This window comes from Ochotona curzoniae, unplaced genomic scaffold, assembly GCF_017591425.1.
Source record: "Ochotona curzoniae isolate NIBS_2020 unplaced genomic scaffold, NIBS_Ocur_1.0 scaffold_4701, whole genome shotgun sequence".
Lineage (NCBI taxonomy): Eukaryota > Metazoa > Chordata > Mammalia > Lagomorpha > Ochotonidae > Ochotona > Ochotona curzoniae.
The window spans coordinates 48,913,209-48,927,038 of record NW_024467122.1 but is presented as its reverse complement, the minus strand read 5'-3'; the positions used below and the strand labels follow the sequence as shown (position 1 = coordinate 48,927,038).

The window sequence follows — 13,830 nt, the reverse complement described above, 5'->3', positions numbered from 1 at the left end:
TGGCGCAGCAGCCTAGTTGCTGAAGTCCTCATCTTGCATGCACTGGTATCCCATATGGGCGCCAGTTCTAATCTCATTGGCTATGCTTCCCATCTAGCCCCCTGCTTGTAGCTTGGGGAAAGCAGTTGAGGATGGCCCAAAGCTTTGGGACCCTGCACCTGGCTGGGAAACCCAGAAGAAGTTCCAGGCTCCTGACTTTGGATCGGTTCAGCTCCAGCCATTGCGGCTGCTGTATATCTGACTTTCCAATAAAAATAAATAAATGTTTTAAAAAGTCACAGGGATACAGAAAAAAAATGTGGAAACAATGGTCTTACCCACTTTCCTGTAGCCCCTGATCCTTTGTACCCTAATCAACCATGTAAAGATTATCAAAATAAAATAATTACAGGAAAAAAAAGTCACAAAGGCAGTAAGACTTCACAAACCTGTAGAGTGTGATACCTACTGCTACAAACCAGAACGCCCTCAGGAGAACAGCCAAATGCCTCAGGGAGATGGGGGATGAGCCACAGATTCCTTGGTGAGTAAAAGACAAATACCCTGTGTACATCAGAACATCCTAAGCCTGTAAGCCATGTTAGTTTAATAACGTCCAGTTGGAAATATTTAGGTAAGAAGCTATTTTCAACGCTCAATGTTATAGTCAGAACACCTCTAGAAATACTTATTTCAGGTCCGGCGGCCTGGCCTGGCGGCTGAAGTCCTCACCTTGAACGCCCCTGGGATCCCAAATGCGCGCCAGTTCTGTCCCGGCAGCTCCACTTCCCATCCAGCTCCCTGCTTGTGGCCTGGGAAAGCAGTCGAGGGCGGCCCAGAGCTTTGGGATCCTGCACCAGCGTGGGAGACAGGGAAAAGGTTCTGGGCTCCTGATTGGCTAAGCTCCAGCCGTTGGGGCCACTTGGGGAGTGAACCATCATTGGAAGGAAGATCTTCCTCTGTGTCTCTCCTCCTCTCTGTATATCTGACTTTGTAATAAGAATAAATAATAAATCTTTAAAAAAAAAAAAGAAATATTTATTTCAAAAGTAGAACTTAAGAAAAAAATAGACAAATGCAATTTAGATTAAAAGCTCCAAGGTGTATTGTTTCAGGTAGGTGTTATTACTATCTGTTTCCTTTCACCCCATTTATCAAGCCAAAAAGTTTCAAGGAACTTCAAGTTCCTAAGTTTACAAGGAGGTACAGAAGCCCAAATGCACAGGACAGAATGAGTTCCGAGGTAGAAGGCGACAGCATGGCTCCTGAAGGGTGACTTCCTTAACACTCCTGTGCTTCACCACAATTCACCTCTCCTTCCTGCAAATCTACTGGTGACTTTTTTTTTTAGCTCTTCTGCTGTGGTTGGTTTTGTCTCTGGATTGTAATGGTGTGTTGCTTTGTAGTTTAGGATGTGAGTCCAAGGTTCCAGGTCCCCCTCTGTAGGCCTCATGAGGCTTAGACAGTTGTCCAGCATGAAAGTTGGGAAGACTTGCTTTGAGGAGGGGCTATTAGTTCAGCATCACTGCCTTTAGCTCTGCTGCAGAAACCGCTTGCTGTCTGGGGATGGCAAGTCCTAGAAGATCATGTCCAGCAAGATGTCCAAGGTGGCTTTCCCTCAGTTTATCCCCAAGAAGAAACACCCGATCACTCACTTTTTATTACATTTCTAGTAGCTTCTCCATTTCCTCAAGAGTTGTTGTAAAATCAGTTACTTGACCATTATATAAGGTTTGCTGTTCCATAAATCGAGCCCGTTCTTCTTCTTTGATCTTCAACTTTACCTTTAAGGCCTGCATAGAAAGGCATTCCAAAGAGGAAAAAACCACACAGAAATCTCTTGACTCGGGAAAGAAAATATCCACACAGGAGCATCATGCTTCTGTCCCACCAAAGAAGTCCACAGGCATCCCAAGAGACACCACATCTCCTCAGGTTCTGTGTATCTGTGCTGGTTGTAGGCGCTATTTATCTACAGACTGCCTACCTAACCGCAGCAATGAAATCCTGTCTGCTCAATGCAATATTCCATAATCCATCCAAGCAACCTGACGGAATTCAAACCCAAGTCTCCTCCTGGGGAGGATATCAGAATCTTAACTCCCGGCCCAGCACAATAGTGCAGACGTTAAGGTCCTCGCCTTGCACGCGCCTGGGATCCTATATGGGCACCGTTCTAATCCCAGAAGCCCTGCTTCCCATCCAGCTCCCTGCTTGTGTCCTGGGAAAGCAGTCGAGGACAGCCCAGAGCTTTGGGATCCTGCACCAGCGTGGGAGACAGGGAAGAGGTTCTGGGCTCTTGATTGGCTAAGCTCCAGACGTTGGGGCCGCTTGGGTGTGAACCATCGGACGGAAGATCTTCCTCTCTGTCTCTTCTCTCTGTCTATCGGATGCCTTCCCAATAAAAATAAATAAATCTTTTTTTTTAAAAAAAAAGAATCTTAACTCCCAACTTGGAACAATCTACTGTTTTATCTCATGCCTTGGAGATGGGAACATTTCAGATTCTTCAGGAACAGAAAATAAGTGGAAAAACTATTGAAATCCAAGTGAAGCATTGGCACTTAATAATAATACACTAATACTGGTTTCTTAGTTTGGACAAATGCCCCAGGACAATGCAAGAATATACTGTTAATGGGACCTGAATTTTCTGAATTACCTTTTCAAATTTTTCTGATTCCAAAACTCATTTGAAATAGTTCATTAAAAATAAACAGAGAAAAAGAGGAAAAAAACACTTCAGCCTGAACCCACCAATGGGGTTGGAAATAGTAACTGTGCTTCTGGGAGATGTCTGCCTCTCACCTGTAATTCCTCCATCTGCTTTTTGGCTGTTTCATTAAAAAGCTTCAGCTCATCTTGCAAAGTTTCTAACAGCAACTAAGAGGAAAACACAAGGCAGTAAGCAATCTCAGTGTAAATCAGAGACGGGGCGGATGACAGGTTATAGGTCCTTCCATCCACTCAGCCATACAGTCTCTACTGTACTGTCAAGCTCTCTGGTGAGCTCCCCACAGGAAGAAAGTGGGTTCACAGAGTGGCCACGTGACCCCACAACACATAAACTCTGTGCTGCAGACTTCATGAATAAAATGTAGCAGTCACAAAAGAGGTTGCTGGTCCTCTGCTGAACAAGGCTTCCATGTTTAGTATTCTATCTCTGATCTCTAAGATGATACTTGATCACCCTAAGAGATCATTTTCCTTTTCTTCTTAGAAAAAGCTGAGAACTGAACTTTAACAGATTCCACCTTGGCATCATAGTTTTCAGCAAAGGAGTAAGAGAAGAAATGTGTGGCAGAGTCTAGAATGGATGAACCACAGAGCTCTCCAACCAGGTCCGTCTGTTGTTTCATAGTAGTGTATTTTCAATCTAGACTCATCGGTCATTCTCTTCTACTCATGTGGATAATCAACGACCACTTCTTTGGGTTTTGTGAGCACATGATGGAGACTTTGCAACTCACAGAGCCCAGGGACCCCTTGGCCTTGCCCATTCACACCCTAACCCTCACCATAGAGTCTGTGGGATCCGGAGTGGAGGCCTGCCGTGATGCCAGGGTCTCATTGCCTAAAACCAACAGATACAGCAAAGTCAGCCTCACTTGGCAAAGTGTACCTTAACCAAAGACAGCAAAAGCCCCTCAATGGCCAGAGGGGCTTTCTTCCTGAGAGAAATGAAGTGTCTAGCCCCAGCCTTTCCTGAGGCAGGGAAACCCACCGTCACCCCCTGGAGCTGCACTCCCTCCTGTGTCTCCTGAGCTCTGAGTATGCTGAGAATTCATTCTACTTTCCTGCCTCTGTGAAAAACTTGTCCAAAGAAAAGATACAGGCTGTACGTTTTTTTAGTTTGTTCATAGCACACAAATCACCTTGAAAAATATTGGTTATTTGAGGCGAGAGAGAGATAGTCAGACATACAGAGCTCCCATCTACTGGTTTGCTCTAGAAATGTCCACAATGGTTGGAGCTGCGCTGGGCGGCAGCTGGGAATGCAATCCAGGTCTCCTCTGGGTGACTCCTACCAACCAGTTAAGTGAACCAGGCATTCTAATATGGGACAGAGGTATTTTAACTGCTGGGATAACCAAGGACCCCCTACAAAACTTTTAAAAATGTTTAAGGCCTTAAAAAGTATTGTTTTTTGACTCCCAATGAAACTATTACATATATCTTGACACTAGAATACCAGACTCTACACCACTCTTTATAGCTACAATGTCAGGATGTACTTAAATAAAAGAATGATGGACTTGTGACTTTTGTTGAGCGACTAAACTATTCTTACAATATAGGGGAAAGAGTGGCAGGGACAGTGAGGGAGAGAAAGGGGAAATCCCTGAGCCTAAGGAAATATATCATAAAAAATGATTTTAAAAATTAATAAAACAAAATGTATTGTTTTTGTGTTAGTGGTAAATTGAATATAAAATGTTTATATATATAAAAAATATATAGTTATATATATATGTATGTATATATTTATATATATATAACTTCCAACCAAAATACTACCCACAGTCAGCATTTTTTCTTATAATTAATAAAACACATATTTGAGAAGCAGAGAGAGTGTAAGACTGACTAAGCTCCCCATCCACTGGTCTACTCACTCCATGTCTCCCGCGTGGGCAGGAGAACCCAGCTACTTGACCCTCCCTGCTGCCTCCCAAGCTCTGCATTAACAGGAAGCTGAAGGCAGGAGCCAGGGCTGAGCCAGAGCCACTCTTGGGGAACTCCTTTTTCTGCTCTCTTCTTTGCTAAGCTCTGCTCTCCAGAGGTAAGAGTCCCATGTCAATATTGTTCTGCTAACGTCAGCTCAAGAAAGGCAGCTAGCTACCTTTACCTGGATTAAGGCCCTTGCCTTAATTACCTCTTACCTGGATTAAGGCCCTTGCTCTCCAAAATTGCCAAGCAGTTGTCCTGAAACTTCTCCAGAAGTTCTACCTTCTGGGTCAGGTCCTTCAGTTCTCCCTGTGGTGGTGGTGCACACTGAGTCAGGAGCTGCGCATGCTCTGCAGAGGGCCTCTCTTTCCCCACCCCTTGCTCTCGGTGAGTCAGCACAAGCCTGGCTGCTGCTGCTCAGCCCGAGGGTCAGCCCTCAGGAGCGCATGCGCATCACCCAGTGATCAGCTGGGCTTCTTACCTGAGTTTCTGTTAACTTCTGGTGTAACTGCTTGTTGGCGGCCTCTAAGAGCTGGTTCTTATCCTTGAGCTCTTCCTCTGATTTCTGCTTACCCCATGGTTTGTAACTGTAATGGTTGCATTTACGTGAAGAGATAGAGCGACTATGTGTGGACTACCAAGTGACACAAACAAGATTCCTTATATGTGGTAGATGATCTAGGGTGAGTTGTTGTCCAATCTCCCCGAGGTTCTTTGTCAATAGTCACACTTTGTATTATTATTATAATAAGAGATAATAAGTAAACAATTCATAGCCCAGCTACTGGCCTATGATAAATATCCAATAAGTAGCCACTATCATCATCAATATTCAAATCTTCCTTTTAAAATTCTCAGTCTCCCCTTCCCTCACCACATTTATCAATTATTTACCTATCAAGATAAACTATTCCGGGCCCGGCGCGGTGGCGCAAGTGGTTAAGGTCCTTGCCTTGCACGCCCGGGATCCCATATGGGCGCCGGTTCTAATCCCAGCAGCCCCGCTTCCCATCCAGCTCCCTGCCTGTGGCCCGGGAAAGCAGTTGAGGACGGCCCAGAGCTTTGGGAACCTGCACCCGCATGGGAGACCCGGAAGAGGCTCCTGGCTTTGGACGGGCATAGCATTGGCCATTGCGCTCACTTGGGGAGTGAATCATCAGACGGAAAATCTTCCTCTCTGTCTCTCCTCTCTGTATATCCGCCTTTCCAATAAAAAAATAATAAAAATAAATCTTATAAAAAAAAAACAAAAAACAAAGATAAACTATCCCTTAGCCCATGTATTTCACATTTCATAGTCCAGGAACACAAGTCAGTGACAAATACTTATAGAACTCAATCCAAAGAAAATCATTACATTTGGAATTAGAATATATCTTTATGAACTTTCTATTTATTATTTCTAAATTCAAGACTGTGACATTTCCAAACAAGCTTGAAACAGGGAGACATAAGTCTTCTCACAGAATTCCAATATCATTTCCAACCCACCCCTCAGTACTCACACAAAGTAGCCATTCTCAGCCCCTCCTATCTTCAAGGTTTCCTAATCTCTGATCAACAATGGTCTCAGCAAGAAGCCCTGGTAGCACAGTGATTTTATACCCTAAAAAGGTTACAACTGGCAGGCCTTACCCCTGAAAATTCCACTCAGGCTTCGGAGCATAAGGTATGAATAAATCCCCTGAATAATCCCTAAGCAGCATTTAGATCCACTACCTCAAAATGGCGGCCAAGTTCATTTTCTCAGATGCTCACCTCTTCCTGAGATTCCTCCTGAAGGCAGTGTCTGCAGCTTTCACCTGCCTAGACAAGCAAATACAGAAAAACTAACTAGAGAACTGTGGGACCCTCTGTGCCCTGTGGTATGTAAGGCACGGCCAATAGTCCAGGGTTGAACTGGGTATGACACACAGGCAAACAGCATAGGCTCAGAAGCTGAGGGCCAGGCTCACTGTTGGGGAGAGGGCTCTCCTCCCCAGCAGCCCAATGACATCATATCAGCCTCGCTCACCTGAACCCCAAAAGCTGGGCAGGAAGCAAACTGGGGGAGTTGGCCCCAACCAACAATATTGGTGAACCACTGAATCCCACTCGCTATGACCACAACTCAGGGCTCCTGTGTGGCCACAGTACTGCCACGTGCATGCTAAAAGCAAGGGGAGGGGCCCAGCATGGTACCCTAGTAGCTAAAGTCCTTGCCTTGCATGCGCTGATATCTCATATGAGTGCCGGTTCTAATCCCAGTGGTCCCGCTTCCCAGTTTCCCATCCAGCTCCCTGGTTTGTGGCCTGGGAAAGCAACGGAGGACGGCCAAAGCCTTGAGATTCTGCACACGCATGGAAGACCCAGAGGAAGCTCCTGGCTCCCTGGTTTGGATAGGCTCAGCTCCAGCCATTGTGGCTGCTTGGGGAGTGAATCAGCAGACGGAATATCTTCCTTTCTGTCTTTCCTCCTCTGTATATCTGACTTTGAGAAAAAAATAAAAACTAGCGGAGGTGTTGGTTTCCTTCATTGCAGTGCTCTGACAGCCAGCTCAGTAGCTGGTGCCAAACATTTAGGAGCCCTGGGTGCCTGAAACCCTGTTTTCTAAATTCTCAGAACTGAGTAACTTCTGGTGGGAAGTTCTAAGCGGATGCTGACATGTGACTCTCACCCATTCTCTCGTCTCAGTTTGGTGGTCTTGGTGATGTCATTCTCTGAACCTCCCGAGTGATATCTGGCAACCTCAACATCTTTGCATTTAACAGGTAAGAGACTCTTTGAAGTGGTTCGAGCTTGTGTGTCTGCAAGAAAAACAAGGAGGTGAAACCTGAGGCATTGTGAGCAGACAGGTGCAGCCCTGAAACAAACACAGCTCCATCACAGGTTGCCACATACCTTTTTTCCACACTAGCCACTCCCAGCTTGCTAAGGTTAATTCAAAACAATAAGACCTCTACACCAAATGATGAGAAAGATGAAAGTTCCTGAACAACATGGCTCAGTGTGTTTGATATGCTGCATGAGAACAGAAGCCTGGGTACAGAGTCTGACATAAGCCAAGAGCTTCATGGACATGACTAAGGAAGCTGGCAGGCAAACACTGCTCACTGGTCATCCAACACCAACAGAGCTGTACATTCCATATTGTTAAGCTCCTGGAACTCTTTGCATGCCTCCCTAAGGCAATGTTAAAGCTGCTCTCAGTTCTGCTGTCCATGGTTGCCCATGCCTCTTCACCACAAAGTCTTCCCAATCCCTCTGAGATGTCCGTGTGCCCTACTCCTGCAATGTTTCAGACCTTCATCTCTAACCTCCACTTCTCCTGCCCTCTTCCATGCTACTCACCGCCACCATCAGTCCCTGTGGTTTATTTATCTTTTATTAAGTCTGGATGTTCTCTATTTGGCAAGCTTGCTGGCCCACAGCGAGATGATCAGAGATACGGCAGTGCGAAGCACCGCACTTCCTTCTTGCCTTTATGCTGTGTGACCACCAGTCACAGCAGCAGAAAATCCAAGCAGCTGATTCTGGAGCTAGGCATTCTCCCTGTCCTGCCCCCCAGTACACACACCTAGAATTTTTCTGATTATACAAACTGCTTTTTTAACACTATAAAATGACCCCTTTCAGCACAACTTAAGAACCCTAATAAATCAAGTTGAAAAAAGCAGGTACAAGGGCTGCACTGTGGTGTAGCGGGTTAAGCCACAAACACCATGAGGGAGCCCTGGATGGAGTTCTAGGCCCCTGGCTGAGGCCTGACCGAGGCCTGACCGTTTTGGCCATTTGGGGAGTGGGCCAGTAGATGAAGCTATCTCCTGCTCTCAAACCCTGCCTTTCAAATAAATAAATCTTAAAAAGGAAAAAAATACCTACAAAGTACTGGAATTGGAAAGTGAGATCACAAAATATCCTAACTGGGTCCTGGCATAATAGCATAGTGGCTAATCCTTGCCTTCCACACGCCAGGATCCCATATGAATGTCTGTATCCAGGCTGCTTCACTTCCCATCCCACTCCCTGCTTGTGGCCAGGCAAGGCAGCAGAGGACAGCCCAAGGCCTTGGGACCCTGCACCCATCTGCAACACTCAGAAGAAGCTCCGATTAAGCTAATGCGCTGGGTCCTGGGCCAAAAATTTTTTTTTTATAGCTACACTTACTGGGTATTTGATCTTTCTGTTTTTATTACTCTTATCCACAAAGCAATTACTAAGTATTCTTTTTGCGGTATCTGTATGAAGTAAAAGGAAATCCTGGGGAATATATTCATCTTCTATCATAAATATCAGGAGGAAAGTCAGAGAGACAGAGGGAGACAGATGTCATCCATGTGCTGTATTACTGCCCAAATGGCCACAAAGGAAAGAACTGGGCTGGTCTGAGGCTGGGAACCAGGGGCTTCATCCAACTCTCCCACCTGAGTACAGGCGTCTGAGGACTTGGGCCATCCTCTGCTGCTTCCCAAGGTGCATCAGCAGGGAGCTGTATAGCAAGCGAAGCAGCCAGGACTTCAATCAGCACCCACATGGGATGTGGATGCCACATACGGCTGTTCTACTGGCTGACCCACGGGTCCTACCCCTAACGCTTTGTTTTTTAAATGTACATATCCCAACTCTTCAAAAGACTTACAAAACAACCAACTTATGCTCTCTCCAAGTCAAGACACAACACTTGGGGACTGCCTGAAACTGTTCAATAACTGCAGTTAGAGCTGGTACAGGGAGAGGACACAGAGACCAAAGTTTGCAAGCAGGCAGGGAGAGGTGGGTGCTGGTGAGGAGCCAGGGGCAAGGCAGGTGAACAGAGTGGCTGTGGGAGTTGGCTCCAGGGGCTGGGGCTGTGCCAGGTCCCTGCAGATGCCAAGATTGCCGTTCCTCAGGCATTCTTAGGCAACACAAGGCAAAGAGTGCAAATCTGGAAGCTTTCAGGGGGAACAGCCTGCCTACTTTGGGTATTAACTGCACACCTTCTCCACCCCCTCTACCAGCCAGCTGTAGAGAATTCTCTGGAAAGCAGCCACAGACAGACGCAAGACACTTTCCTCCTGTCTGGCGCTCCTTCTTCCCGTGCCACCGACCTCCCCACTCACAGGCTGCTGACCGGCCCGGGAGAAACTCCAGCCACGCGCGGGGTAACACAAAGCCAGCCGGGCAAAGCCACTAGCACTCCTTCGGTCTCCAACACTCGGGTTCGGCCGGCGGCGGCGACACCCACCTGAGGCCAGGCCGCCGCTCAACGCAGGTGGCTGCAGGCTGTACACTGTCTTCACTACGCTGGTCATCGTGAGGAGACCGCCCGGCTGCGCCCTGCAAAGGGGCGAGGCGAACGTTACCCAGCGCCGGGTCACGGCGGATCCAACGGGGACAGAGCCCGGGGTCGGGAATTCGCAGCCGTCCCCGCGCCACCCGCACATCCAGCCCGGCACCTCGTCCCGGGAGAGCCGAACCCAGGTGCCCGCCGCTGCCGCCCGCAGGCCTTGCTGCTCTGGTTCAAAAGATGCTCAGCAGCAACCGCCGCACCGCCGGCTGGGCCCGCCGCTTCGGTTTCAAAGGGCAACTTCCGGTTGCTGGGCAGGAAGAGGCGCGGCTCGCGTTCCGGAGGCGACCCTGTTGTACGGAAGGCCCTATTGGAGGCCGCCGCTCTGGGGGCTGCCATGCTGTACGGAAGGGCCAAGCCGAGGCCGGGAGCCGGGCGGTGGGAGTTGTACTTAGCGTACCTGAATGGAGCTAATGAGGCTTCGGCGTCACATGCCAGGCTAGGGACGCAAACGCGGCCACGGTTAGAGCTAATGTCACAATCTTCTTTATTTAGTCTGCTGTGGCTGGGGACACTGCCAGGAGCACAGGTTGTTTGAATGAAAACTGTATACTACAGGTTGGAGAGCAGCAGGTGAAGCTGAAGAAGATAGCAAACCAGTGGGCCGTTTGACTTAAGAAGCACTCGTCCGGATTTTAAGTAGAAATTCGGAAGAGAGGTCAATCATTTAATACATTTGTTCATGTTATTGTACAAAAAAAAACACGGTACACTATGTGCTTGACACCACTCTAAGTGGATGGATGGAGGTGAGGGAGAACCCACACCAAGCCTGACCTTGGCTCTGCCCTCCTGGAGTTTATGCTCTAGGAATTGTAAGGTAAATTTTTTTTTAAAAATCCCACAAATAAATATGCCTTCCCCAATTGTGGTAACTGAAGGAAAATTGTGAGATGCTGTGGGAGAGTAAAGCCTGGCTTAGACTGATGAGGGGGGCAGCTGCTTGCCACAGCAGCATTTTAAGATCCTGCCTGGGAATTCCGCATTCCATAGCTGGCTTCAGGTGCTCTTGTCATGACGCTGTAAGTGAAGAGGCATAGGAGTGGGGACAGTGGGGACAAAGGACAGTGGACATCCTGAGGGTAGCTTTTGGAAATGGGGAGCTCTTGTCAAGGAAGAGGCAGGGATGAGGGATAAAGATTTATTTATTTATTTTATTGGAAAGGCGGATATACAGAGAGGAGGAGAGACAGAGAGGAAGATCTTCCATCCAATGGTTCATTCCCCAAGCGGCTGCAACAGCTGGAGCTGAGCCAATCCGAAGCCAGGAGCCAGGAGCTTCTTCTGGGCCTCCCATGGAAGCCCAAAGCTGTCCTCGACTGCCATCCCAGGCCACAAACAGGGAGCTGGATGGGAAGCGGGGCCACCAGGATTAGAACAGGTGCCCATATGGGATCCCAGTGCATTTAAGGCGAGGACTTTAACCGCTACACTATTGCACTGGGCCCACCCTTCCGTTAACTTTCATAAAAATGAATGGCTAATCCTGTGACGAATCAGATTGTACAAATGGATAGAGAATGCTTTGTCTAAAAGAGGTCAGGAGCCAATTGTAACAACTGTGAGGAAATAGCCAGAATGGCAGTGCTTATACCTTAGACAAGGAAGACAGCTGCCTACTGCCAACAATCAGGCTTCATACCAAAGGAACTCCCTCCTAACAGCTCCAGGGTCGCTGTGAGAAAGGCCTGTGGTAATCTGCCCAATAGTCAACCAACTGACCCCTTGTCTTCCCTGTTCTCTTCCAAGTCCTGCTGAGTTGCATATTGGAAAGAGCAGATCTGACTAGCATCAGAAAATCCACACTGTCCCCAGGACAGGGCAGCCAACAACTGGACTGACTACTTCTAACGAATCTTTGTCTGTGACTCTGGTCTCTGCTAAATTGGCTGTCCAGATGTGAGCAAGTTAACTTTGATCAGTAACAAAATCATCAATAGAGGGCATGGTGTGGTAGCCTAGCAGCTAAAGTCCTCGCCTTGTATGCGCTGGTATCCCATATGGACACCAGTTCTAATCCCAGCAATCCCACTTCCCATCCAGCTCCTTGCTTGTGGCCTGGGAAAGCAGTCGAGGACAGCCCAAAGCCTTGGGACTCCACACCAGCGTGGTAGACCCAGAAGAGGTTCTGGGCTCCTGGCTTCAGATTGGCTCAGCTCCAGCCATTGTAGCCACTTGGGGAGTGAAATCGATGGACAGAAGATCTTCCTCTCTGTCTCTCCTCCTCTCTGTATACCTCACTTTCCAATAAAAATAAAATAAAACTTTAAAAACAATCATCATGAGAACAGTGTACAAGAGGCCTAGGACCAAGAACAGGGACACCTGAAGTTAGAATCTGAAGTGATAGAAAAAAGCTGCCTGCCAGAGAACTTGATAAAGAGGTGCCAGAGAGGTGAGAAAATGAAAAGGAAACTGGTCTCCCAGAAGTCAAGAAGGAGGGAGGGGTGAACTACTGGAAACAGCTGAAAGACAACTGAGAGCTCAGAAAGCTCCCGTTTGACTTAGCAATACAGAAACCATGGATCAGTGTAGCAAGAGAAGTTCCTGGCAGAGTTTGGAATGGAAGACATGCTGACACATTGAAACTGGAGAAGGCAGGAGTGCCGATGGCAGGAGCAGACATTAAAGTCAGTGTGGAAATGCGGTAGAGCAACAGGGGGCAGCAGCTGAGGGCCGGTGAGGTGGCAGGATCAAGGAAGGGTTTTCTGGAAGATGCAGATACTTAGAAAGATACATTTGCTGATGGGAAGGAGCTGGCTGCAAGGAGGGAAAGTGCTTTAGCAGGGAGCAAGAAAGAAGAAGGGAGGGCTCTGGAGTAGCCTTCAGATTCATTTGGTCACAGACCCTACACCCAAATAACTTTTTAAAATATTTACTTATTTATTATTTTTTAAAAGATTTATTATTTATTTTTATTGCAGTCAGATAAACAGAGAGGAGGAGAGAGAGGAAGATCTTCTGTCCATCCATTCACTCCCCAAGTGACCATAATGGCTGGTGCTGCGCCGATCTGAAGCCAGGAGCCAAGAACTTCCTCCAGATCTCCCACACGGGTGCAGGGTCCCAAGGCTTTGGGCCATCTTCAACTGCTTTCCCAGGCCACAGGCAGGGAGCTGGATGGGAAGTGGGGTTTCTGGAATTAGAACCGGCGCCCATATGGGATTCCAGCGCATTCAGAGCGAGGACTTTAGCCACTAGGGCATTGCGCCAGGCCCTACTTATCATTTTTATAAAGATTTATTTATTTATTATTGACAAGTCAGATATACAGAGAGGAGGGGATGAGGTTGTACCCTTAATATGCTTGATATGCTTGATACGCTCCCTGCTTCCCCGCCCTGCCAATGTATTAGAACAAGAATGGACTGAACTGGAAGGTGTTAAGGATGTTTGGTTTATGAATCTATGAAATGGCTATGTACTTATATAAAAGGTAATTACAAGAGACAGTTATCAGCTGGACATGGGGCTGGGCCAAGCTGAAGTCAGGAGCCTGGAACACTTTCAGGGTCTCTCGTATCAGCTGAAGAAGTCTGAACACCTGAGTCATGCTTTCCCAGGTGCCTTAGTAAGGAGTTGGATTGAAAATGGAGCAACCAGGACTTGAACTGGTAGAAACTTTTTAAGTTGGCTCCGACTCAAGATATTCTCTGCATATGACATATGCCAGGTGTCAGTAAAAGCTAAAATTATGCCAGTCAAATTAATCTCTATCCAACTGTGATTCTCCCAGGGGACCCCACGGTAACCAACTGTATCAAGTTCTATATTACAAACATCCAGCACACACATGCACTTTAAGTGTGATTCAAGGCTCTGTGGCATAAACAGCCCTGGCTGTGGCTGTCTAGGGAGTGAACCAGTGGATGGAAAAT

At 47.3% G+C, this 13,830-nt stretch overlaps 1 protein-coding gene across 2 annotated transcripts; it reads right to left on the bottom strand.

The window, feature by feature from the left end:
- Nucleotides 1–1,060: 1,060 nt before the first annotated feature.
- Nucleotides 1,061–10,291, bottom strand: KNSTRN (kinetochore localized astrin (SPAG5) binding protein). Of its 2 annotated transcripts, none has more exons than XM_040969480.1 (9): nt 10,083–10,291; nt 9,851–9,942; nt 7,304–7,433; nt 6,406–6,453; nt 5,129–5,234; nt 4,863–4,956; nt 3,498–3,553; nt 2,788–2,862; nt 1,061–1,772 (listed from the first exon to the last, which is right to left on the bottom strand). In XM_040969480.1, exons 1-9 carry the CDS (start codon nt 10,289–10,291, stop codon nt 1,641–1,643), a joined length of 942 nt encoding a protein of 313 aa, XP_040825414.1. In that variant the 3' UTR covers nt 1,061–1,640. The 2 variants fall into 2 exon arrangements, with proteins under 2 accessions (XP_040825414.1, XP_040825415.1); XM_040969481.1 differs by lacking the exon at nt 1,061–1,772 and adding an exon at nt 1,804–2,027.
- Between the last annotated feature and the right edge of the window lie 3,539 nt (nt 10,292–13,830).

Bases quoted from the DNA above. Each gene is read 5' to 3' on its own strand.
- KNSTRN (XM_040969480.1), bottom strand. From the start codon at position 10,291: ATGGCAGCCCCCAGAGCGGCGGCCTCCAATAGGGCCTTCCGTACAACA. The intron at 6,454-7,303 runs GTGAGAGTCACA...TTGCTTGTCTAG, and splicing joins AAACTGAGACGAGAGAATGG to GCAGGTGAAAGCTGCAGACA. The intron at 1,773-2,787 runs GTGAGAGGCAGA...CTTTCTATGCAG, and splicing joins AGCAGATGGAGGAATTACAG to GCCTTAAAGGTAAAGTTGAA.